Raw genomic sequence first — 27,996 nt, 5'->3', positions numbered from 1 at the left:
TTGTTATTTTACGATCGCGGCGTTCATTTTCGTATTCCCCGGGACGAGAGCTATCACGTAGTTGGAAATAAATTCCCATTACGGGTACGCGCGGTTGGAGGAGTTTAGCGAGATCGCAAGAAAATGGAAACACATGAGCGCGTGTGTTTTCGACGAGAGGGACGCCGTGAAAAGATTCGCGTGCGAGAATGGTATTACATGTAGGTGCGAGACTCGCGTTTCTCTCTTTGACTTGGGTCGTCCTCCTTTTACCCTTCCTCCTCTCATCGTTTCACAAACGAAATCAGTTCCATCCGCGACGGATTTACGGAAAATTTCTCTCGCACTTGCCGACACGCATGTAATACATACGTTATATTCGCGATGCTTCCGGCAATGCATAATATATCTGCATTGGCATAATTTGTTTGTGAATCAAGGACTCAGTTTATTTTAGTAGAGGATACTTTAACCACACTAGAATCGATGCAATTTCGAGAGGTGTGACGAAAATTTAAATTGAATCGATTTAAATGCGCATTGATTCGGAGTTTTTAAATTTTCCTATGTTTTTCTACTATCTATGTTTGTTTTCATTAAATAAACTTTTTATAAATTGTGTAAAAATTAGATACGCGCGCGCATGTCAAAAGAGTAAGCTGTCCTCTCCAAGGGTTAATTTAGAAATCAACATCGAAAATCAATTTATGTCACGTTTCTATCGGATCTCCTCGCGTTTCAATCGAGTGTGCTATTCTGTTCGAATAATGGTCACGCAATAATCTTATCTGCACGATGGGATGAGACTTATGGCCGGATTATTGTCTCTGTCTGTTCCTTTCGGATGCGCTTGGTGAGACGAAGTAGAGGATAGGAACGATTCGTGGGCAGACTGCGCAACGATGTCCCTCCCTCCTCCAGTAAATTATTATAATCTCCTTGCGAATAGAAGGAATTTTATTTCGAAATCAGTCGCCCGCAGACGTGATCGTAATTCTCATTATTTGCGGGAGGCGGAAAAACTTTTTCGTACCGTGCTCTGTGAGCACGATCGCGCAGAAATTTATCTCGGAGAGAACTGCATTTGTCAAAATTAATAGGCTTTAGATATATCTCGCAAAAGTTTTCAAAAAAGTTTTTTTTAAATTGGCCGAAAAATTAGTCGTACAAAAATTAAAATCCAGTACACGCGCTATAGTTATTTGTTTTAATGAAAGAATATAACTATTACAAGTGTCACAATTCTCTCTCTTTTTCTCTCGTTTCTTTAAAAATATTTTGCTCTTTTAAGAGTAGCAAGAACGATGCGCCGAGATTTCCCGAAAGATCTCCGGGACAAGCTGAGGAGTTTTCGAGGGCAAGAGGTGCAAAACGCCCGTTTTCTTTTTTGCTCCTTCGATAAGAAAAGAGAGGAGCGAGCGACGGAATAACGAGACGAGAAGCTATTCCGAAATCTCTCTCCCAAATACAAAGTGAAATTGATGACCCGCATTTACCGGCGCACGTGTAGATGGGAATACACGTGGGGGGATGTTATCGGATAGCGCGATGTGCCGTCTCATTTGCGATGCATCCTAAACGAAAGAGAGAGAGAGAGAGAGAGAGAGAGAGAGAGAGAGAGAGAAACATCGCTAATAAAAAAAGTTTTATTAGATGTATATACTCGTCGATATATCTTGGTAACGCGTGTTTTTGACCTTTTAAAGACGATTATTTTTTTTTTTTAATCGAAAAGTTTTACAAAATTTATAAAATGTATTTATTTAACGAAAATAAAGATAGTTTTAATTAAAACGAGATAAAGTATGATATTCCTTGAAGAAATCAGTTACACAGAAACCAACATCATACATTCATACCTTGATTTTCATACTTTGATCTTTTCTGTTCTTTTCTTACTGGCTAGACACATCTTTTTTGTTTACTTTTTTTTACCAGGTTTAGATTGAATAAAAGGAAAATGCTTATCAATAAGTATCTTTGGATATTTTTTGCATTTGTTTTTTTTTCGATTTCAATTGATTTTGCGTGTAGATTGATTTGTTTGATCAATTGAACTCTGAAGTCACTAAAAATTGATTCCATTTTCGAAAAACATCAAATTTTAGAAGGAAAATGCATACATTTCCCTCAAAACGTGAAAAAATGCGACATATGTCAATTGAAATTAAAAACATATGTATATATATTTGCCGTTTTTTGAAACAAAAAAACTTAAAGTGTATGCATATATACATCTTTCGTATTCAAAGGATTAACTATAGATTAAATATAGATGCGTTATGCATTATAGTTATGTGCTTGTTTAAAGATGATATATAATATCGCATATTGCTTTACTGATTTATTATTTCCGTTATACATTTTACGCGCGATTGTACATTCAACAATTTGCATACGTTTATGCGTTTCCGCGACAATTGCTATCCTAAAGGGATTGTTTACATTTCTCACGAGCGCAATATTCATTAGGTATCATCTCGCGCATAGAGACGATAACAAGCAAAATAAATTTGGTTACATCATAAATTACAAGCGCAACAATGTGAGTGAAGGACAGACGTGCCGCTAAAGCGAAGCGAATTAATAACATGATTCCGCATATTCGCACTCGTACGCGTTTAATTGTGATAGCAGCGGATAGAAGTTTCGCATTAATTAGCAGTGAAAATTACAATGCAAATTTTTCGCGTCGGGATAATATCAAAGTAAAACGTAAAGAATGCTCAATGCGCTAGTATATTTAATACAAATTGGTGTTATATATATATATATATATATATATATATATATATATGACGCGTTAGAATTTTTACTGAATCAAGCGGAACTGAATGAAGCCATGAGCGTTGGAAAAATAATTATACAGTCCTTATCATGAGCCGAATATCGGACTGAGGGGCAAACATTATACCGTTTGTTGCAAAAATTTCAGAGATGATTTAAACAGGACGATAAATTACGTAAATTTAGAGGCGTAATAAATTATGTGCGCGCGACAAAGGAAGTCGAGCGGAAAAATGGCGAAGATACGGAGGATTTACGTCAGCGTGCGCACACACGGTCCGAGCAACCAATAACGGTCGTACGGAAGCTTTTGCTGGCGACAGTGTGTCCCTCAATGAATTATGGGGCACACATAAATGTAAAAAAAAAATTTATTAAGCTTCAAAGTCTCGGAAAACGGCTGTTTCGCCGGCGGATCCCTGAAAGCAGCTGAAAATGGAGAGACGAGAAGATTTGTCGCCTCCGCGTAATGTAAAGACGGAATGTACGGACGCGACCGCATATGACCGTAAAGTTACATTTAGTCAAGCGAATTGCCGATTAGAATCTAAAGAGGGCGAAAAAGAGAGATGGAGAGAAAAAGATTTATTATAGAAAATGAGTCTTAAAGAGCGATTTCTTCCCGTACGTTTATAACAGAGTGTCGCGATAAAGAAAACAAAAAAAAAATATATGGATCGACACTTCTCGGACAAGGAAATATTTCCGAGATTGAAATTCCGGCGATGACGAAGAAAGGTTTTCGGATACAAAGGCAAATTGACGAACGCAGGCGAGAGCGTGCATTAATGCATTTGCAATGCCAATCGGGCCGACAACGAACGCGGAAAGAAAATTCCTGGCGATGGGATATCATGTAAATGAAGTTTCGCGGTAAATTATTCTATGCGCCGTGTGGGGGAAAATTTGTAAAGCGACTCCAACGTATGCGCTTCAGTTACGAAACATGGGGGAAAATTCGTAACAGCCGCGCGGTAACTGTATTAAAATGCGCACCTATAAATAATTTTTTCTCGCATCTTTCACTCTCTACGACAAAATAAAAGCGCAATTAACGCAATTTTACGAAAAGCTTGCATAAATAAATGAGAAACATTTCCATTTTCCGTTAGCATATATAATAAATTATATCCGAATACGTTTAACATACAAGAATTACATTGTAAAAAATTTTCTAAAAAATTGAACACATTTTTGTCTGAATTTTCAAATCTAGGTGTCTAAAAGAAATTTCAGACAGTCTTAATTATCAGAGTCATTTTTATGAAGGCTCAAAAGAGCGTGTATGAAAATTGATGTGTGTCTAAAAATTCAGACAGTGTATCTGCAAAAAAACTGCAGACACTTTGTGTAAAGTTTCAGTGATTTTTTACAGTGTACGTTTCGCCAATGCCGAAAAAAGACGGCGTAATTTTGACAAGGATAATATAATGAATCAGATTAATCCAGATATCTCCGCGAATTTGACGTGCAATTTGGTATATACAAAATTCAATATCTTGTAAACTCTGTTTTGTAAGAAGGAAGAAAGGGAGGAGAGGAGAATTAATAATATATTCTCCAAACGGTCCATATATTCTTGTTAATATATTCCGTGTGCGATAATAAATGAACGTGTATCTGGAGCGCGACGTGGGCGCGCGATCGTAAGGATAATCGATGGCAAGATATTGAAGGGCGATCACAGTGTTCGTGCTGTCTGGGCACGCCTGAGACGCGAGCAACAATATGCAAAACGACTCTGCTTATACATCACAGGGGGAACGAAGAACGAGAGAAGCGGTTGTCTCGTTGTAGCCGCGCCGCGCGTTTCACAGAGCAATGTTTTTCCTCCGGCAAAACGTATTGCTCTCGATCGCGCGAAATGGACCGAGCGCGAGCGCGAACAAAAAACGACAAGCGAGTGAGTTGTGCGGCACGTTACGACGTAATGTAAAGGCGACGAGGCGTTCTGAGCGAAAAAGTTTTCTCGTTATCCATCCATCCCGTCCGGGGACTGCCGGGACGAAAAAAGGGCCGGTAAATTGCGGATCCGCAATTCCCGCCAAAGCGACTCTTTCTCTCTCTTTCTCGCTCTTTCTACCTGCGTCTGATCCGCGCGGATGTTTCAATTCGCGGATTATACGGGGTCCTCTTCCGAGGTCCTTTCCTCTCGTGCGAGAGAAGACTGTATGTATATCGTCGATGTAAAAAGACACGTTGGGAGCAAAAGAGAATCTCGAGAATCTGCAAGATTCACATATGTATATACATTGTTGAAAAATTTAAATTTAACATGTATCGCATAAATGTGTTGAATACAAAAATTTTAACCGGCATATTTTTTAACAGTGTCTCTACACGTAATCCGATTTCGCAACTGTGAATATTTATTTTGAACATCCTCGCGGATGTATTTTAAATGTACCGGCCCTGGAGGAAAATTATCGGATGCATCGATCCGTTTCTTGTCCCTATGAATATCTATTAAACGTAATTGATGTCTACCATCACGCGAATGTCGCAGTGTCAAAATGTCAAAATGGTCTTGTCCGTTCTGACTGATCGGCATTGCGAGAATGCTTTTGGTCGCGATAGACGAGCTGCCAGCGGATTGTCTCCTGGAGAAATTTCATTGTCGTTGGAGCCATGGAATATCAAATAGCTTTTAGTTTCCTAGCGCCAGCTACACACACATAGTATATAAAAATAAAACGTTTACATTTCTCCTATGTCTATGTCATTTCAGGTCTGCGTGCTTTGATTCCGAGCGAAATTTCAAATTGTGCAATGAGAGTTTGTCTGTTTCCATTTATTTGTAATTTATTTGTACCGCTTGACGAGAAACGCATTTTCTTTTGAGAAAATGTATAGTTAATTGTGAGAACGTACGCGGAAAAAGCTAACAAATTTGCTCTGAACGCGTTTTTGTAGTTAATTAGAATGCTATAGTACAATAAACAAAAAAAAACCGCAAAAGCAATATAAAAGCTATATCGGCAAAGATATTTAGCAAGCAAAAGGAAGTTTCGTCGTCGGGTCGACGGCAAGATTTAAGTGCGGTAATAAGTTAAAGGAATGGTATATAAAAGAGAGTGGAGCGAAACTGACGTTGGGGAGTGGAAGAAAGTCTGCAAAGTTTGTGAGAGTGATAGGAGAACAGTAACGCATTTAATAAAAGAGTACGTTGCTGGGCGCAATGAGAAGGAAAAAAAAGGGGGGAAAAGGTGTCGGACACACCGAGAACGACGAGTTAGATTGGACGGAAAAAGTAATGAGAAAAAAGGAGAGAGAAGAGGAGAAAGTGTGAAACACAAGGAGAGAGAGAGAGAGAGAGAGAGAGAGAGAGAGAGAGAGAGAGAGAGAGAGAGAGAGAGAGAGAGAGAGAGAGAGTACAAGAATATATGGCGATGCGATCAAATTTAAGAGATGGTGGGAAGACAGTACAGAACGTGGAAATAATTGGGTAGCAAGATTTAATGCGCCGGTGCGCACTAATGTTCCTCGGGATGTTAATGAGAGAGCATTAAGCATGGTTTCTGTCTTTGCCGAATGCGTTTCAAGTGAATTCTATGCACGATTAAAAATTTCACGACGCGAAAGCATTACTCGTGTACGACATTCAAAACATTTAAATTTTAAATGAGAATTATTGATATATATATATATATATATATATATATATATATATATATATATATAAATAAAAGCAAAGTATATTTTTTTATTCGCAAATAAAAAAAGACTTGATTTTTTATCCATATTATACTTTAAATTACTTTCTTTAAACAATATTTTCTAATTTTGGCTGCTTGCTTAAAAAACACGAGTTTTCTTTATTTTAATAAATAATTTTTATTTTCAAATATAAAAATATTTTTCATAAAATTTAAAATTTTAAAAAGTATAGTTTCCATTGCGTGCAAGTAATAATATATTTAATATAACCAAATATTTTTAAAAACAAAAGTATTATTTAAGTAATAAAAATTAAAATTAAAGCTTCACAATAAAAAATAAAATAAATTTGGAACAAACAACTTATGGTAATTTAAAGCCAATAAAATTCGAAATCAAATTATAAGTTAATCAAAAAATCGATCTTTGTCGAAAATTTTATAAAATCCACGAATTATTCGGTACAGAGTAATTTAATAATTTAAAATAAACGCACAATATTAAAGTTAAAATTCCGGATATATTACTTGAATGACTTAACCCAAAAATAGACCAAACTTTATTAAACTCAAAACGTGACAATATATTGTTATATATTAATATATATATATTAATATATATTATTATTACAAGATGAGTATAAATAGGCCAGTAAATTATTAAAATCAAAATTAATATTAATATAATTGAAATATATTGCCAATAAATAATCTTTTATTAATATTATCATAATTAGTAGCTACCAAGGTATTTAACTGAATGCATGTGCATACAACTCTTGACCAAAATTGATTCACATTTCGCGCATAAATTGCAGCGAGAGATTAATTTGTATCCAAGATATTATCCCATTCTGTACACATAGTATCCAAATATTCGTGTTATCATTTTCACTATCATATAACTACCGCTTGTAAACCCTTCGTAAACAGAGAGAATTGACCTATGAGGAATAGCGATCGATTCCCGTCGAGATACTGTCATTTAACTCTATTTTATAGCGATTCATCAAAACTCAACGCAAGGGAAAGATGAAAAAGCTTTCTTTTTTTTTCTCGCGCGTGAAAGATACGTCTTCACTTAACGTGAAAAATTTGAATTTTAGAATAATAAAAAGAATGACACGTTGTCAGGAATAATCGATGATGCATGCTTCTCTGCGAGCGATGTCCAACAGAGGAAAAATTCCCCACTTTCCCGCAGGGTCAATCCGGCAATAAATCTCTCCTTTCGCCGCGCGGAAACAGCGATGTACCGCGAATCACGATTCGCCATTTACAACGGGCCGAATCCCCGTGTCCGAGCGGACTCTACTACGTGTCCGTTTCACCTGGAGCAGAATACCCAAATCCTGCCGGGGTAGTTCATCGCTCGATACACCCTCCCTCCCTCCCCCTCCTGCCCCACACCCTATCGTCATTCTCCTCCTTCTCTTCCTGCTCCTCTTCGTCATCCCCTCCCGACTCCAGAGTACCTCTCTCTGGCAAGAAGAATCGATAACGCATACCTGAAGTATTCCACGTATCTGTCCGCTCTTCGTCTCGACGATGCGCGAGGCGTAGCGAGTCACAGGTTGAGAGGAAGCCGCGCGACCGCCACCGGTCAGGATCAACAGGACGAGCAGCAGGGCGAGTCCTACGCGAGGATAGTAGCGGCTCCGTAGTCTGATCTGAGTCCACTGAGTTGCGACCAGCGGCCAGATGCGGGCCGCCGGCTGGCATGGCAGCGGCATGACAGCATTTGCTGGCGGCCACCTGGAGCGACGCCACTAGCATAACCGTACGGCGACCTTGGTCGTCGGTATCGGACAAGGCAGCCGGGCCAGCCGGGCCAACCGGTCGGATGTGTCTGGCCCCAGGGATGAGGGCAATTTTCCGAGAGAAAGATCGTTTAATTCGTTTGCGACGAATGGCACGTGAACTTTGCCCCGCCGAGATCTCGCATCACGGGGTAGTCACACTCTCTCCTTTCGCGCGTTTTATCCCGCAACTCTCCCCCCGACGACGTCGTCCACCCCTTCCTTCCGGCACGCTGCAACTGGCACTCTTCGACCCAAGTCCAAGTTAAATTACTCTCAAAACATCTTGAATAAGAAAGTTGGGAAACGGCTGGGCCTCCATTACTGCAGCAGGCTTGGAACGTCTCTGCAAACAAGCGAGAATTCGATACAGCAAAACATCCGCAAGATCTCTACCAGTTCAGTTTCGGTAATAAGAAATTTTTGCGCGTTCGTCAAAGAAACGAGAAAAATAAATTAGAATTACAATTCTTTTTTTTTCAACTTTGCGAGTTTAATAAGAGCTAGACGTAGGAGATGTCAGTTTCAACGAAAAAATTAATTATTTTCTTTGAAATTATACACGGAATAAATTTTTTCAAGTATTATTATTATTTATTTATTCTTAATCCTTACCGCTTCGAAATGACTTCCAATTTTACATTTATAATTTGTTTTTGTATTAGTGTATTTTGTAATGTCTATTCTATATTATTCCATTTAATATATAATCCATAAATGAATATATATTTAATTGATAAATAAATAAATAAATCTAAATTTCACACTATAACATAAATAAGAAAATAATAACATAAATAAGAAATATAAGATACAATATAATTAAATAGAATAAAGTTAAATAAACTAAACTGATCTCTAATAAGCTCTCTTTTTAAACTAAACTCATATAAACTTCAAATAAACTCAAATAAAAACTGAAATATAAATAGCTCTCTATAAATTTTTCAAAGTCAATTTGTCTTGATTCTGTACTAAGTATAAATCTCAATTCAGAGATTGAAACTTGAAACTGACATTATCCTGTCTAGCTTTCAGCTTGCGATTTAAAAAAATTTGTGATTCGCAAGCGAGCTTTAGTAATCTTTAAATTGTAAATTAGATTTACTTGTCGTGAATATCGGCATTTTTATGCACGAGCATGAAAATTTCGTTATCGCAATTATCCGGAAATGCGTTGCGCGATAAAATCTACCTTTTCAGCCAAAGCCATCGCCCGCACGAGAACGGGCTTTTGTTCACGCTTATAATTACAACAATAGGTCTATCAATGCGAACGAATCGCGCTAACGCCGATGGGATTGCTGCGCCGTTCGTCAATTTTTTTTTCTTCTTTTTTTTTAATCGTTGATCCATTTGATACCGCGTCCGGTTTTGCGGTGAATCCGCTCGGCGCTATGCGCTGATGAACGGACGCGATCCGATCGATCGGCAGTTTTCGAATTTATGAAACTCGCTGGTTCGATCGCGCGCGCGAATGTGCGATTAATGCGTTTAACCGAATCAATCACTTTATTAATTAATCCCACCGCACGATCGACGCAACGCTTGGCCATTAAATAAATCGAATTTGCCGTTGTCGAAATCGCGTCTATAATTAAATCCGAATTTATCCTTACATTTCAAATTCTAAATTATTTCTAATTTAGAGAATTATTAGATGCATATTAAAGTCTAGTGAATCCTTCGAATTATCTTTATTCTGTCTCGTAATCATGCAAATGTATTTGATAGAATTTAATAAACGCCTAGAGTGTACAAAAAGTAAACATATATAAAAAAAAGTCCCTAAGATAATTATATTAATTGTTGTGTTTTCGAAAAATTATTTTCATTCAGAATTATATCGGTTTTGACAAAGATGTTAAGTCTCAATCGGGGTTGAGTCTCACACGTAAATAAACTGTATATTGTACTGTATTATCTCAAGTCCTGCATTGTCGAAGGCGTGAAAGAAGAAAGACAAGAGTGCTGGATACGATGAGGTGGTTGAACGAAGAGCCGAAGAGCGAGGATGAACGAGATATACGAAGGATTGCGGGAGAACAGAGCTAACGTGGCACTGATTGCACTGAGAAACTTATCTCACCGCAGGACATCTCGCCGATCAACCATCTCCTTCTGATTTTGAATCCTCTCGTTTCCCATACAGCCCCATCCTCCCCCATCCTCCTTTTCTTCGCTCTACGTTTCCGCTTTAGGGTTTTAGCGGCGACGGATCGCGGTGCTAAACTTTCCGGTCCGTTAACGCTATCGCCGCCAATGGCCGATTTAAATTTTTAATCGCGATTACATTATCCCCCGATGACGGTGATGTGCGCTGTTCGCTCAAATCTCGTCAGTCGACAGTTTTCTTTTCGTTCGCTGTCGTAAATTCAAAGCTGACGGGAAACTAATTAGAAAGCGGATTGTGCGCGCTCAATTGAAAATTTGTTTTCTTGTTAAAAAATATGAGGGTTAAAATTTTTATGTTAAATATTTGACACATTTATGTATTAATTTAATATACTGTTGTTGTGTAAAATTGAATTAAAATATTAAATTATTAAAACAACTGAGAAAGATGTGAAAATAATACAATGTGCACATATTTTTACACGATAAATATATTTCCGTATTATTAGTGACAGGATTTATGTTAAAATTTACAGAAAAGAATGTTGATTTTATTCTACAATAGGAGTGAGAGTGTCTAGACCTTCAATAACATTTTTCCAAGTTAATTTTATCACATTAAAAATATATAGATTTTACACAAAATTTATTTCAAATTACTATAAAGTTTGCATTGATTTTGTGAAATATTAACATAATGTTAGTGTCATCATTTAATATATCCATATTATATAAAATTAATATAAAAATTTGTTTGAGATATTCGATATATGTTTAATTTAAGCAAAACTTTCCAATAGTGTATGAGATTATTAGGTACAAATTAAATTTTTATTTTTTAAACTTATTTTATCGCAAAAAGATTGGTCTTGCTTTAAAATTGCTTTTTCTTATTCTTTCTCTGCTTTTCCTCATCGCATTCAAATATTCTCGAGCAGTAATTTCTCAGACGAATATTAAGATTATTATTATTTTTTAAATTATTTCGTTAAATTTCATCATCGGTTTTTTAATGGATTTCCGCTGTAACTTTCTACACAGCACGCGCGCATATATTATAGCTTGTATTATTAAACTTTTAAGTAAATCCAATTTACTCGGCGCAGATGCGTTTCCGTACGTCGCCGTACGTTATAACTCGGCACGTTATTACGTAATATGATTTATTTAACGTAAATGGATAGCAACGAGCGGGACGAAAAATATATGGTGTCTTTTGGCGATTGCGTCATATTTCGCATTCTCCGCGGTGGACATCGACAACAATGTTTTCGTCGGAATGAAAAATTGCCGACGATACGGCATGGCAGTCGGCAGGGAATAACTTTTTACGATAAATTACAACTCTGATATTCAAAAGTTTCCAATGTGGGAATAGATAGAGTCCCTTGTTCCGGTTTTATTTTTCGCAAATCGATGCGCCACGACGGTTTTCGCTGCTCTTCATTATGACTTCACCGCAATTTACGTTTGTTCTCTCGTGTGCCCGAATGAAAATCCATCTCGCGCCAGAATTTATTATCGCGATTATACCGAGGGCTTCGCGCCCGCAATGAGAGAGGCAAGTTCAAAGGGGAATTCAATCGTTATCGGACTCACGTTTGCCGAATCCATTATGCATCTTGCCTAACGATTTAACCCGATATAGAGCGATATCGATCCTAATGAAATCTCGGCTCTTGTAAGAGCGGTGATCGATAATCGCGATTAGATCGGCCAACGTGGGATCAATTCGGTTATCGCGCGAGCAACGCGCGCGTGACACTTTCAGTCATTCGGTGGAACGGAGAACCGGGACTAATTTAATTCAAGCCCCAATTATCGGTCGTACCAATCCCCCAGGCAGCTCTAACTTTCGCCTCCCAATGTAGCGTTCACGGGGTTCCCGAAGGATTTCCGCGCGATTCTGGAAACAGACGTGCAGTAATATAACTATGCGAGCGTATAAGGCGGCCGCTTGTACCGCACCACTTTATCTTCGGCTTCTGACGTCCTTTCATCCGCCAAAATCAAACGAAACAAATTGATATCGACGAACTTCCGCGTTCAGTATCGCAACGGTTTCCCGCCGGTTCATAGCCTCGTCATTTTTCAAGTCAGCTAATCTGGCCATTTTAAAATCCTACAAACATTATTCGTCATTTACGCGCTTATGCATGTGTCCGCCTCGATATATCAAAAATAATTAATATCCATTAATATTCATTTTAAATCGCTGTAATAGAGTATAATTTATTATTATGTCACTCATGTAAATATTATCGGAATTTTTATATAACATCTTATGTGTATTGCGAAACATTCCTCAAAAAGTTTAATTTCAAAGTATATATATTTCGAATTAAATTCTCGTTATTGTACACTATTTATGTATTATTACAGCCATTACGATAAATTAAAGTCGACAACGTTTACCATTCTGGAGACAGTTTTATTTTTCAAGATCCCTGTTGAGTTTTCTGCTCTTTAACAACGCCAGTAAATTACGCGCACTCGAGGACTTTCTAAATTCTTCGAAATTATCTCTTTGAGATGTTTCGCGGATTGTACGTGAGTAGAGTCCCAAGATACCATCATTCTTCATACTTCAAATTCGAATATCCAGCGTTTGTAAGAAACGAGCGAAAAAGAGAGAAGGATGATGACTTGAGGCGGCATTCGTTCGCGAAGAAAGTTCTCTCCACCTGCCGATGATTTGACTTTATAATCGAGGCTGCCTCGTTCAATTACAATGGAATCTCTCGTGGAATTTGCCGCAAACAGTACACGGATTCAGTGCGGCCCGATCGTGCACTACGGTAAATATTCTTCTCCCCGTCGACGCCGGATGCATAAGCCATGCGCGACGAATGATTTTCAAGCTCATGATTAATTCACGGTCGGAAAGTGCTGTTAGTTTCTCCGAAAGAGAAAATATTGTTTAGACGTTGTTGTGGTACCGAGAGAATGAAAAATGTTTGCTGCATATTTAAGTAATATCTATAAGCAATATATATATATATATATATATATATATATATATATATATATATATATAAAATAATAAAATGCAAATGGTATTAATATTATATTAATAAGAAAATTGTCAATGCGAGCTTATACAAAATCATTTATTTACATTGACACATTCTATTATTTTTAATCTAATCTGACAGAGAGAATTCATGTATACATGGATATTTCATATTTCTGTAAAATAATATTCATTGATATCGTATGCGATCAGAAATCGATATGAAATATTTATCAGAATGCAGTACTTCGCGGCGAGCTGAAATTCAATTGAAAATAGGAAATCGAGATTCGTCGAGAGGGCCATTCGAGAGGAGATTCACGCCCAGGACCAAGCTTGTTTTCCTAAATACTGGGAACTGTTTATCGAGCAAACACATCTGGGTGAATACGATCGGCGACACTCCGTTCGATCAGTATCTGTTCAATATTTTATGCTAAAACAGCCGGGGAACTTGATCACACGCATGAACGCATAGGTCGCCACCACTCATCGCTCATTAATGTATTCATTAGATGGGTTCTCAATTTTGCCAGTCAACCCCGTCGCGCTTAATCCGAAAATATTGTCGCAATTTTTCGTTACATAATTTCTTAACGAATCGATAAAAATTAGTTTGCTATAAAAAAAAAAAAACTGTTTCATTATCCTTTCTACCAATAAGGAATTAAAATCGGTAAAAGAAATAATTGTCTTGTTTAGAGTTGTTTAAAGTTATATAAATCGTCTTTTTTGCGTCAATCTCTCATTTTTATATTTGATAGAATATTTTATTAAAACAAAAAAATGATTAATTAGTAATAAAATTGTCATATCGTACAGGTATTCGTATGAATGATACGTCAGTATTTTTAAGAGTATTATAAAGTTTGCATAAAATAAAAGAGAGAATTAATTATTAGCATGATTTTCGAAAAAGCAATGATATTTTATATGCAATTGATGCGAAAGTCAAAGTATTGAAAACTACTGGATGATCGCGATATATATATATATATATGTATAGACATGATCTTTTCGGTTATTATATAGTTGCAAAACCGCGGAAAGGACGCCTCACTGATTGCATCTCTACGAGCGAAAATAAGCACGATCGAAGTACTTAATGGGAGTACGTCACGCTGACCGCAGATAACATGGTTGGACCGACCGCTAGTGAATAGTTGAACGACTGCAGCGGTAATTTTCGGACGGTGGGCGCCGGAAGCGCGCCTTTCGCATGCCTGTTATAAACGTTAAATCGATTAGGCAAGACCCGAGCTTTTACGCCAAATCGCATTTTTAACGCTATAGTGAATGCGCAAAACAGCACCGCGGATTTGCGGTATTCTCTCTATCAGAATCGATTCGAGCTAACGTGCGTTGATTACGCGCTCGCAGATAACGTATCTTTCTTGGGTTGCTTTTTTCGTACAGTTTATTTTTACAAGGATTGCAAAATCGTATTATATGGACGGTATTATAACGACGGGAAAAAAAGGGAATGGGGTAGGGAGGGGGGAGAAGTAAGTGAATATTAGTAAGTACTAATAGTTTAGGAAACTGTAGTGGCTTACACCAATCATGCATCTTGCATGTCAATGCACTTTTATATGTCGCGCGACGCAATGCGACATGTCACGCATGTCGGAGCTTTTCGCGGAAACGCGCGAGAGCATTTTATTTCGGCAGAATCTGTAAGCCGGCAATCACTATCGACGTGTATTTACAGTCGGTTTAATGTAGCCGATACTATCGGCGTCTATCGGCATATTCGACAACGCTAGAAAATCGATAGCACTTCGTTGGCGAAACAAACGCACGAGTTGTTTACGACTTTAGAGATATTTACGAAGATTCCAGAATATTCGCGTTACAAATTAAAATTTTAATTTAACGAAAAGCTCGAGAATTTTGCCTTATTACGTCCTGCAATATTTAGTTTATTGATTTTTCAATTTTCTATCGTTTATCTCGCATAGAAAGCAAAAAGACAAAAAAATAAATTGGTTTGCTTTTGATATGAAAAATGGTATGCGATAAAATGTGCAATCTATTCTTAATATCCATTTGCTGATTTTTTATTTAAATCTCGAGCAGTTTATATAATATAAATCTGAATATCTCGCTTCTGAAAAGCTTACTTCGAAGAGAAAAGCGTGCGATTCTTGTTTGTCGAATTTGCCTTGCAACGGAGTCTCTTTATTTTCTATTTTCACACTGTGCACGGAATATCCTACAATACACTATCGTACCTCCTTCGTGGAGTAGCCGGCGTGCTGAAAATCTTCCGCCGAGATTAAATGACTTCCAGTTGTATAGAATCTTAATGCCGGAAGGCGCTACTTTGCGCTAGAGATACAGAGTGCGCTTTCTACAAAACGGCTTCAAGTAGGATTTAATGTTTCGTGAAACACGGAGTACAGATTAAAATGCCTTAGATCGGATTTACCTTCGTTGCTGTATTAAGCGCCATTTTAGAAATATTTGTATCCGCTCGAATAAGTTGAGATTAACGGGCAACGAATGCCCGTTTTATCGATTCTCTTTCCCGAGAAAAAAAAAACTTCATTTATAAAATCAAATAAGAATAATATAATTATATATAAAATATGCCTATACATGTATTTTTCTCTTTTGTATAGTTTTTATGTACAGGAAAAAATATATGTATAAGAAAAATAATTGAAAAATAATTAGAAAAATAATTTTTATATATTTTTTTTTTAAATAAAATTTGAAGAAGTGAGAGAAAATAATCCATATATAATCATGTATAAATTTATATATGTATAATTATATATGAGAGATTTTTATCATTTATTCAAATTTTACTGTTAAAAAGAAAACAATGCAGAAATTATTATTCTATATTTCTTCAATTATTCTCCTCATTACAAGAAAGAGAGGTTATACAAAAAAAGAAAACAAAACATGTATATATATATATATATATATATATATATATATCATATATAATTATATATATATATATTTATATTTACTTTTTTATTTATTTTTTCACAAGATTTTCTTAGATTCTTCTTGAAATTCTTTCTCCTCGCAAGAATTAGATGAAGATATAAATTAAAAAGAGGTCAAATAAAAATAGGTTGGTCTAAAATATCTCCGTAAAATATCTGAGCAGAGGAGACGGTTACATATTTCAATAACGATTATACATATACATTATACATACTTGTGGCAATAATTCAGAGACTTTCATCATGATATTATAAGCAATTCGTTTAAAAGTTGAACTTTCATTATTATTTCTCTGTACGCTCAATATTAATACATTAATATATAATCAAATAAGATAATAAATAGTCTTTAAATAAATTAAAATCATACCTTTATAATAAAATTTCGACGAGCGTCTCTATTTAACGTTCCAACGGCTCGTGGCGTCGCGGTCAATATGTCGCGTGAAGTTAGCTGCTGACGCATGCGTGCGGCGCGCGTATCGCACACTTTGGGCAACCTCGCGTAGGCTTGCGTCGCGACGGGCCACAGTGGCAGAGTGGCACTAGTGGCGGTTCGGAGGAGCAAAGTGGTGAGCTGGTTATTTTTATTGTTTTAATAATACAAAAAACTGTCATCCCTAAATGTAAAAAATATGCGGAAGTAAAAATACTCTCAGGAAAGAAATCGTATGCCAAGGTAAATATCGATTCTTTTGAGATTCTTATTTTATATACTAAGATTTCGACATATGATCAAACTTAAAATTTTGAGCTTTTTTGATACCCTCTTGATTTTTATATAATATATACAATTTATTCTTGACAAAATGCAAATTATTTCCGCAAATCTTGCAAATCGCAGCTCGAAATCCTTATTTCGGTGATCATAACCTAAGTGTTTAAGTGATGTCAAATGCGTTCGTTCGGATCGTCTCTCGGTTATTATAATGATTATGCATTTGTAATAAGTTTATACAAAAAAAATGTTATCATTTCTTAAGAAAGTGTAAAAGATATGAATATAATATTATTAACCTCTTTTTTTTTCTTGTTTGTGTGTGCAGTCTAAGACAAGATGTCGACGTCAGCAATATACATCTTGGACGTAAAAGGCAAGGTGTTGATCTCGCGCAACTATCGTGGTGACATCGAGACTGGTGTCATAGAAAAGTTTATGCCACTTGTGATGGAACGCGAAGAGGAAGGTAATCTTACTCCGATCATTCAGACACCAGAGTGTACATATGCATATATAAAATATAATAATCTGTATATCGTATCTACTACAAAGAAAAATGCAAACATATCTCTGGTATTTGTATTCTTGCACAAAGTGGTGCATGTCATGCAAGAATATTTCAAAGAATTAGAGGAAGAAAGTATACGAGACAACTTTGTCGTTATTTACGAGCTCCTAGACGAGTTGTTGGATTTTGGCTATCCTCAAACCACCGATAGCAAGATTCTACAGGAATATATTACTCAAGAGGGTCACAAACTAGAGATTCAACCCAGGATTCCTATGGCTGTGACCAATGCTGTCTCTTGGCGATCAGAAGGCATCAAATACCGCAAGAATGAAGTCTTTCTGGATGTAATAGAATCTGTGAATCTTTTAGCGAATGCTAATGGAAATGTTTTAAGCTCGGAAATTGTTGGTGCCATAAAGATGAGAGTCTATCTGTCAGGGATGCCAGAATTAAGGCTAGGTCTCAACGACAAGGTTCTATTTGAGTCGACGGGACGCGGCAAGTCAAAATCTGTGGAACTGGAAGACGTCAAGTTTCATCAATGCGTCAGGCTGTCACGTTTCGAGAACGATCGTACGATCTCGTTCATCCCACCGGATGGTGAGTTTGAGCTGATGTCATACAGACTGAATACACACGTGAAACCTCTGATATGGATTGAATCCGTAATCGAACGGCACGCTCACAGCCGAGTCGAATATATGATAAAGGCGCGATCGCAATTCAAGCGTCGTTCGACGGCGAACAACGTGGAAATCGTGATTCCGGTGCCAAACGATGCCGATTCGCCCAAGTTCAAGACCACAATTGGCAGTGTCAAGTATTCGCCCGAGCAGAGCGCCATCACTTGGATCATTAAGTCTTTTCCCGGTGGCAAAGAGTACCTCATGAGGGCTCACTTTGGATTGCCATCTGTAGTCGGAGAAGATGTCGAGGGTAAACCGCCCATACAGGTGAAGTTCGAGATACCGTATTTCACTACGTCCGGTATCCAAGTGCGATACCTGAAGATCATTGAGAAGAGTGGGTATCAGGCTCTGCCTTGGGTGCGTTATATCACGCAGAATGGAGATTACCAGCTGCGGACGAATTAGCTAATTGACAACAGAGTCAGGATGACATCAGGATTTCGGGCGTTATGCCCGAATACGAAGACTAATCGAATGCGTAGTACGTTTCAGAGCGAATTAGAATCGACGGTAATCGTTTATCATTCCGATACAATGTGATGGAAAGATGACGCGGAATACGATGCAAAAACAAATTGAATTTTCGAATACCCTTCTATTTGTTCTGATAAATTTCACATTCATTATGCACTTTTTAATATTTCTCTAAAATAGGATAATATGCATGGAGAAAACATTCTCTTCACAGACACATTTTACATTTGAGACGATTCATGTCTAAAAAGTATTTAATCTAAATGGGCTTTTCCATCGATATCGATAAACTTTATATATTTCCCAATTTATTTTTTAAACACGATGACTTTATAAGGGCGTCTAATAAAACATAACTGCAACTTTATGTGGAAATCATGTAAATAAATCAGCAATTTATTTTATAATATTTTCCTTTAACAAGGCGAATTTATGGACGGGCAGAAAGGCTCGGTAAAATTAAAAACTCTAGATAGTATTATATAAATAAAGATTAAATATATACCGATATCATGTTTAATAATCGTAATATTATTAGATTTATGTCGTTACAACACATATTAATGTAAGATAACTTAATAATATATTAAATTTTTAAAAGAAATGATATATATATATATTATAGAAATGATTTTTTTCTTATTATATTCTCGGTCGCATTTTCATTTTTTTTTTCATTGTAACTCGTTTATAATCGGTTACCTGTTCCCTTAAAAATTTCCGTGCCTTGGAAAAATTAAAGATTGCTCGGATATGCCACATTGGGAATGGCATAAGCGTTCGTTGGTGCGAATAAAATGATACATATTTCAACGAGAGAAAGGGGGAGGGGAACACGAAAACGCGATTAGAACGAAATGGTGGAAGCTGAAAAGTTTTTATTTCGGCCTCTCTTTCTCGTCCTACGAATGCTCGCGGTATGCAAATTTTTTTGGCATAAACGCGCACGAGCGTGTAATAATTTTATGGAAATCGCTTATGGTAGTCTCGCCAAGCACAGAATTTCACACACGTGCGCGCGCGACGCGAATCAGGAAGAGAATATGAAGCACGGGGGGGGGGAAAAAATCTATCTCTCTCTTTCTCTCCTTCTACACTCTCGCGATAAGCGACGCCTTCGTGGTCCAGGTACGTCGAATCGAGAAAAGAATGACGTCCGCATGCTTATCCCATATTCATCGGCAGTACCGAACGAATTTTTTTCTCTCCCTTTTTTTGCTACTCCTTTCTTTTTTATCTCGGTCCGCCCACCCTGTTACGAGCTGCATTACGGCGCGCCGGAATGCGACGGGCGAGATAGCGATGGTAATGTTCGGTTACTGCATAGATAGTAATCGGCCTGGAAATGGGTAAAGGGAGGTTGTTACGAGTGAATTAGCGGGTCTGCGTGCAATGTGTTCGAAGTAACTGCTAGGGATTCCCGAGAATCGGTTTGATGCGAGAAGGCTTCTAGCAGCCGATTACACAACGGGAAGATACGTATCGCGCGTAATTAATTATTGTAATTTATATAAAAAATTAATTATTAATATTTTTTAAATTATATAAAAATTAATACAATTAATTATTATATGATTTGTAAAACTCGATCTAAATATATATTTTTTCATATCGATCATTTATACTTGTGGTATTTCATTCCATTTGCTGTCGTAATTTTTTGATATTTCTATTATTACACACAGTTTTATAATTGCTTCACGACAAGAATCTATTGCAAGAAAAATCGATAGAAGGCGGCGCACTGCGAATGATAAAGCGTTCTATTTCTAAGCAAAACACCAGCAACGATAACGATAGCTGGTGATGATCAGCCAGCGCAAATATTAGCAGTATCGATTGCGCCGATATCGTAATTAACACATTAAATTTGTTCAATTAAACACAAACAGGAAACGAAAGAGTTTTTAACGCTTGAAATGGAAAGGATCTTTTGAAGAAAAGAAAAAAAAAAGCACATTTTTAATTCGAGATTCTAAGCAAGTAATCGCGCCGTTGGAATTCGAGTCGAATAACTTTGAAGGATTCATCTTCTCTCTCTCTCTCTCTCTCTCTCTCTCTCTCTCTCTCTCGGTATGTAGAGCCGTTAATAAAAAGGCAAATTTACGCCGGTCGAGCCGGCATAGCGTCGAGGAAATCCGACCTGATCGCGAGATACCTGGCGCTGTAATGGGTTGCGCGCGAAGAAGCTCCTGAGAATTTCCCTGCCTCCGTCGTGCATCTGCAACATCCGTCTCATCCGTTCTTGTCGGCCACGTAGAAAATTCAGGCAGAGAGAAAGAGAAAGAGAGAGAGAGACGATTTAAAGTTGCATCCGCGTCTCGCGTGAAACTCTCGTCCGTCATCCCGAACCGATTTTCCCTCTTTCTTCCCGGTCTTCCGGCGTTTCCTACGATATTAAAACTTATTCTGGAAAATATATGCGCGTAGTCTAGACGAGTACGTATATACATACGTATACGGCGAAAGAAAGTTTTGCGACTCGCATTAACGAGCCGCGCCGCGAATCGATGTCGATTCTATGTGTTAGCGCAAGAAGTGAGTAATTTGGTCGCAGCGCTTAAGCATGGAGAGTATGCACTTACACATCCCTGTGGAAATTCGCAAACTTCGGAGACCGAAATTCCCGCGTTTAGCACTAATTGCCGAGTATCCGTCCGAAACTCGAGCAATACGTCGGTCAAGTGTTTTCCACTGCAAATTTAGCGTTAAACGCGCACAGCTTGAGCTTTATATAGAGTATTACGCAATTGGGTCAGGTTCTACCATCTGTTCCGTTAAGGACAAAAAAAAAAATGTTAAAACAATGACAAAAGTTGAATAGAAATATAATGCCTAAATTGAAAAAAAAAATGTACTAAATTTTAAAAAACTTGTTTTTCATTTAATTTATTTAAATATTTAGATATAAAAATAGACATTATTATATCACATTATACAAAAAACTGACCGAAATTTTAGACAAAGTGTCTGCAGTTTTTTTTTTACAAACACACTGCCTGAAGATATATTCTTCTTTTAGAAAATTTTCAGAAAAACGATTCTAATGTTTAAGACAGATTATCTTAAAATTCCTTTCAGACACCTAGATCTGAAAACTTATACAAAAATGTATCTGAATTTTTAGACAATTTTTTACAATGCATTCAACTTTTGCTCGTACCCTTTGTTTTAAATCAAAATCATTTTTTTTTTCTTTCTATCTTCAACGAAACAAATGCTGGAATCCGGTCCAATTGCCGTAACACATCCTATATATCCTGTATATCCTGTATATCCTGTATGAAATGAAGATCAAATGTGAGATATTAAACGAGATGAAGACCCGACAATATGATTAGCCGCGAATCTACGCGGCATACATTTCTATATTTAAAACTGAGATCGCGCGTTCCATATTTTCATGTTTTGCTGAAAAGTAGGAAAGCCGTTGGAAACGCGGCTTTTTACCCGCGCATTGTAATTTACATCGTGTATTATGGCTCGTATAACCCCCATTAAATACGCATGCTCGTGTATTAAACACGACTGGAATATTCCGCGCGCGAGGGAGAAAATGATATTAAAATAATTTCGTTGCAGATATATTCCTCGGCTAATTATGCGCGGGACGCTTCTCTCTCCCATCTACATACATAATGACATGCACAAAATGGAAATATCGAGCTGCTATGAAATCAATTATTGTTGATAATATTAATCATCAATTGTGCTCATTGAAACTCCCACCTTTCCTCTTCCCCTACTTTCGACATAATTATTCACGCGTATATGATTCAATATTATACAATGTAACATGCAAAAGAGAAGGGTGGGGGGTGGGGCTATTTTCTTGAAGAGGATGTTTTGATGAAATTTCTATGTCTAAGTAAGTAGCTTTGAAGCAACGAAATATTACATAGTTGTCTGTCTGTCTATCTCTCTCTCTCTCTCTCTCTCTCTCTCTCTCTCTCTCACAGCTACTTTAAATAGTTACCATCCTCCCATCGTGTTTCCCACGCTGTTAAATTACAAGATCTTTCTACGTTATCGGAGAGCGACTTGGTTGAAAATTTGAAAATTTACCTTTGCTCGACAAAATATGCATCTCTCTCTCTCTCTCTCTCTCTCTCTCTCTCTGGATGAGAATGAATAAAATATATTCTTCATTTTCATACGTGCGTATACTCACATGTTCACTATATACATGAAATATACATATACAATATACTGATCAGTAACAATGATTTTTTAACTGTTTGGATGCGTTCACACATTCACGTACACACACACATATCCTTAGAGATACACATATATGTATATAAAATCGCGAAACAGATATATACATTCGCTATAGCGCGTTAAAATACAGATTGTGAGATCGCGGCTTTTACAAATTTGGCGCGATCGACGAATCGAATTATTCGAGACGGTGAATTCCGATGTCAATTCGGTTTACAATCGTCCTGATGAAACTCCGCGTCAAATAGCCACGTTTGTGACTAATTGCGCGCTTTCAATATATACGAAGCGTACCATTGCGTTTCCGCACTCATCTATACGTCCGCGAGTCATTAATTTGGAAACTATGTTGAAAATCACCGACAAATGTCGACATCCATTCGCTCACACGTGGGTCCGATTAAATCAAGAATTTCTAATTGAAATATTTTATAAATTTTTTCTAGGCAGCTAACTAATTATTCGTCCTAAAAAAATGCGCTGACAGATTCCTTTGTGGAATTATGTAAAAGAAATTGCGTTAATTTTGTTTTTCTCTCTCTTCCTCTCCCTTCGCTCCCCCTCCCTCCCTTTTCACCCCTTTCTCGTGTGCTCGAAACACGATTTCGGTAGCAAAGGACGGCCGTAAAAATGTCATATTCTTCCCACGCTTGGACACGATATGTATTTACTTGCATATATATATATATATTCGAAAGCAGACAAGCTTTGGGACATGTTGCGCCGGTATAATACTAACCGCCGGTGTTTACCACAATTCCGTTATATGTATTATAAGTCCCGTAAAAGCCGGCGCACGAACTTCCGAGAGACGCGCGGTTGTCGGAGGGGTGGGGATGTGTTTTTAGGGGAGTTTGGCATTGGCAAACTCAATTCGAGTTTATGTGTTCCTTGTGTACAAAGTGCTCGCGCGCGCCGGTGAAAGTTACGATGCGCGAAAATACGCCATTATGAGTCCTAAAGTTATCCCTCTCTCTACAGCTAAAATATACATAAGTTTCTCTGCGCGGGCGATATCGCGCGGTTTCTTCTTCTTTCCGCGCGTGTTTTATGATGCCGAACGTGAAACTCGAAACTTTGTCCCGCGGCTCTCTTTCAAGACCTCGTTTTATTTATTCATGTAATTAACTTACCGTCTTGATGTTTTTCTCGTTAATATATCTTGTTCATATCTCCTAGATATTAGATTTATTATTTTTTTTTTGAAAGTTACGTTTTTAATTTTAATATATCAAGCAAAAAACTTAATGCTTGTATGTACGAAAATAATATCTAATATGTATGTATGTTGATAGATAGAAATGTTATGTAAAAATGTAAAGAATGAGTCATTATTTAAAAAAGTTTCAAAGCGATATATTCAATGGTTTTAATGCAATCTTGTCGTTCTAAAGTCCTGGCCGAAGAGTAAAAGCTCGATATCATGCTTGCTTTTCTCGTCCTGAACGAGCAAACAACTCCGGCGAACGCGTGCACGCAAAACTAGGAAGTTTGGCCGACAATTTCGAGAGCGAAATTGTGAGTTATCGGGTTTTTGTGCGCGAAAAAGCAGCATTTACCGCAGTCGTTTAGGCAAGCTATCGGTATCCGCTCTCTTGCAAATAGCGCTCCGCATTGATTTATCACCGACCGAAAAAGACGAGTTCGAGGTCGTAGGGAAGAAGGGGTGATCGAGAGAAGGGAGAAAACGTGGAGGTTTACCAAGGGAACTCGGGGAGAAGGTGAGTGTCAAGCTCGCCACGAGAGAGTGGCCAGGAAACGTTGCAAGAGTGACAAAACGCTACTTCTATGGCAAGACCGCGGCGATCTGTCACTTGGCTGTGAGCCAATCGGGCCACGTGAGGGACCCTTTCCCTGTTTTCGTCCCGCGACGTCTTCGACGTCTGATTGCAAATTACATTGCCCGACCGATTCGGGAACTACTCTCGTTTCGTCACCCAGCGGCGATCTTCCGGGATCCTCGAGTGACTCTCGGAGAGGAGTCTCAAACTTGATCCGTTGCATCCTCCCTGGCTCGACACGGATCGTTTGTCACGGTGCATTAGACTGTCACGACTTGGTCCTGGTGATTCTAAAAGCGTCGATTGGGACTAGTTAACTCTGTGTCCCTTGAAGCCCGGGCTTCTTCGGGCTGGAAATTTACATAAGATCGATTCGATTGTGATAAGAGAGTTCTAAATAAATATTATTTATTTATTTAAAGTTATTTTATTTTCTGCGATTCAGTTCAACGACATATCAGATGGACACATGTAACTGTGTTATTGTACCTCTACTTCTTCCGACAATAGCAGTTCAACTTTAAATTTATCGAACGCAAGTACCCGCGCTATCATCGCACATTTAACACCAAACTCGGCTGCCTGATCCTCAATCCTTGTTTACGTTAAATGCATGTTACGTGTTACGTCTACGAAACTTAGCAACTATGCAACTGTTTAATGTTAGGATAAGGATCTCCACACATTGTCCCTCCTACGTACTATAATGTATCTTGATAATGATCTTTATGAAAAAAAATTGTTTTTACGACATGACACGTTTTTTAAAAATCGGACGTTTCATTCGATAAAGAATTCAATAAGTTCACGAGTAAGTAATTTTTTGTCGATATCATCAAGCCTATCCGATGTGTAACGTTAAAATCGAGCGCGTCCAAAGTCGAATAAAGAAGAAATAAAACGGGAGAAAAAAAAGTAAAATGTTGCAAAAATTTACCCAGCTCGAATCATTTTGCTTTTGATATATACAATATATATATATTGTAGAAGGTATATTCCTGAATAATATACGCTTCGAATTTTGTGGCAGTTTCTTTTTCGATTAGGTTTCTGAGATATGCGATTTTGAAATGTTATAATTCTCGTTATTCGATCCGTTTGAAATTATACAGCCGACCGCGAAATTGATCGGCGCGTCGTTTGCGCGGCGAGCGCAACGTTTATTTACATAACGCGCGCGTTGAAATGTCGACGATCGAGAGATCGACATTACCGGTTCCATCGCGGGCGCGATGTAGCGCGCGATGTTCCCTTTACCGCGCATTTGCATACAAGCATACGCCGACAAACAGCACAGGTACTCGAATGCATTAACTCCCCCCCGGAGGGCTCGACCAAAGGGACGCCAACCCGATGTCTCCAGACTATCCTCACCGTATTTGCATTCGCCAATGCCTGTTGTTTGTTCCCTTCCGCATCCATTCCCCCCCGCCGCCCCCCTCCTCACTCCGTCCCTCCGTGCATTAGAAAAGGGACACGCTCCTCTCCTTTCACGTCACGAGATTGAGCGAGTGCACATCGATGTTCCCCGGATCTTATCTTGCATGAAAACTTTCGTCGCGCTTATATTTATATTTATGCGCTTTTGTTTGTTGCGCATCGAGTTTTCGGGGTAATATCGAACGATTTTTACGCCGTCAAAAGTTGACGTAAAATAAACGACCCTCCTGCTCTAGGTAAAGGCGTGTACGTGAGAGGAAATTTTTACGGGAGGATTTTTGCGTTACGGCTTCTCGCTTCTCAGCTTTTTCAAGCTATACGTAAAGATTAATCTGAGATTAACGATCTTTTTTTTAAATGTTCTCGAAAGTTGCATTATTTACATAGGCGCGTTACATTCTATCCCATACTTTATATTCGGCTACCGGTGTACCGCTTAATTCCGTCATATTGTTTGCCTTTACGCTGCTTTCGCGCAAATCTTGAAAATGTAAATTAACTCTTTTACTTTCTTTTTTAATATTATCCTGTAGAGCATCTCCTGTCGAGATGCAATCATTACCGTTATTATAATTTACTCATTATGTTACACGAAACTGCTGAAGCATCGCGTGCTTCTTTTATTTCTCAGAGACAAATCGTAAATCTTTTACGAATATTTTTACTTTATAGTGTCTTGAAAAGTTTTATCTGTTTTTCAAGAGAGAGAACTTCTCTTATAAATTAATTTTATTTGTAAAAAAAAATCCTTTTTTCTACGCAACAACTATAAATAATATAGTCAATGAATGAAATATTTAAGATTCCGAATCAATTAAATTAAATCACTGTAACGCTCGCGTGAGATCAAAATTAAGCCGATTATTTGTTCATCTAACAACCGATTGAGCTAATTGGAGTTAGGTACAGGATGAAATTAACCCAATAGTTAGTCAATTAAACGCAAGTGTACTCCATCTAAACTCCGCTCGATGCTTCACAAGTTCGTGCGAATCAGCCCTTATTATTTCAATCTACGAAACTTTAACACTGTGCATATATGGAACATCATGCATCGATCGTACATTTTGCCGGAGTAGCTCCGTTTAAATTTACGTAACCACTACCTTACGAGAGCTTACGGAGCGAGAATAAATATAGCTAAGTAATATTAGAAAAATTTTATGCTACGAAAGGATCGCACGATATTTTTATCGTAAACACATTAAACGTGTGCGATGAAAAAATTGTTTAAAAGATGCTCTAGAAAACTTTGAAGTAGAATTAAAAAAAATATATATATATTGCAAAAAATTATCCTCATCTGAATTTTATGTTGTACGTAAAATGTAATCGTAAATAGATAATAGCGAGATTGTACAGGTGGAAAATTTGGCTTCAATTTAATATACATCGCGTGTCCCGAACAAATCCACACAAATTTTAAATATTAATTTAACATGATATGGATATGCCAAATGATGACGCACTAATACTATGCTAATATTTCAACACAAAATGAATGACAAGCGTTTAGAGAGTGACGCGATATAAATTACAGTCATTTAAACGCAAACTATCATTGATTCAGCCATGATTATTACAATCGATCCGAGAGAGATTTAACTGGGAATTAGATATTGCGCTATCAAATAGGTTGTAACGCTTTCCATAAATGTAGTGATTCCCGCCGACAAGTATCTGCAATGTATGTATATGCGTGGCGCATATGTATATTTCGCGTTATTGTAGGGTATCAAGATAAATTACTCGCGAGCAAATATAATGTAATGCATCAATAGTATATGTACGTGTACCTTTAATGCATTATTACATTGCATTATGTGGAGCACATTGGCAACTATACA

The 27,996-nt window shown here is 37.5% G+C and overlaps 2 protein-coding genes across 8 annotated transcripts in view; one reads left to right on the top strand and one right to left on the bottom strand.

The window, feature by feature from the left end:
- The window catches only part of LOC126854137 (neuroligin-1-like), a 175,324-nt gene that overhangs the window by 27,880 nt on the left and 119,448 nt on the right, over positions 1-27,996 (bottom strand). For 4 of the 6 annotated variants that reach the window (XM_050600549.1, XM_050600544.1, XM_050600545.1 and 1 more), the window contains one exon: positions 7,931-8,567. In XM_050600549.1, the coding sequence (XP_050456506.1) occupies positions 7,931-8,155 (225 nt within the window). In that variant the 5' untranslated portion in view covers positions 8,156-8,567. Of the gene's footprint in view, positions 1-7,930; positions 8,568-15,583; positions 15,703-15,780; positions 15,875-16,682; positions 16,737-27,996 lie in introns of those variants that run through there. The other 2 variants (XM_050600547.1, XM_050600548.1) reach the window with 2 other exon arrangements.
- Positions 16,770-20,325, top strand: LOC126854159 (AP-1 complex subunit mu-1). Of its 2 annotated transcripts, none has more exons than XM_050600599.1 (2): positions 16,770-16,884; positions 17,359-20,325. In XM_050600599.1, exon 2 carries the CDS (start codon positions 17,370-17,372, stop codon positions 18,636-18,638), a length of 1,269 nt encoding a protein of 422 aa, XP_050456556.1. In that variant the 5' UTR covers positions 16,770-16,884; positions 17,359-17,369; the 3' UTR covers positions 18,639-20,325. The 2 variants fall into 2 exon arrangements, with proteins under 2 accessions (XP_050456556.1, XP_050456555.1); XM_050600598.1 differs by having other exon boundaries at positions 16,827-16,991.

The sequence above is a fragment of the Cataglyphis hispanica genome, chromosome 13 (genome assembly GCF_021464435.1).
Source record: "Cataglyphis hispanica isolate Lineage 1 chromosome 13, ULB_Chis1_1.0, whole genome shotgun sequence".
NCBI classification, from domain to species: Eukaryota; Metazoa; Arthropoda; class Insecta; order Hymenoptera; family Formicidae; genus Cataglyphis; species Cataglyphis hispanica.
This window is presented reverse-complemented; position numbering and strand designations above follow the sequence as displayed.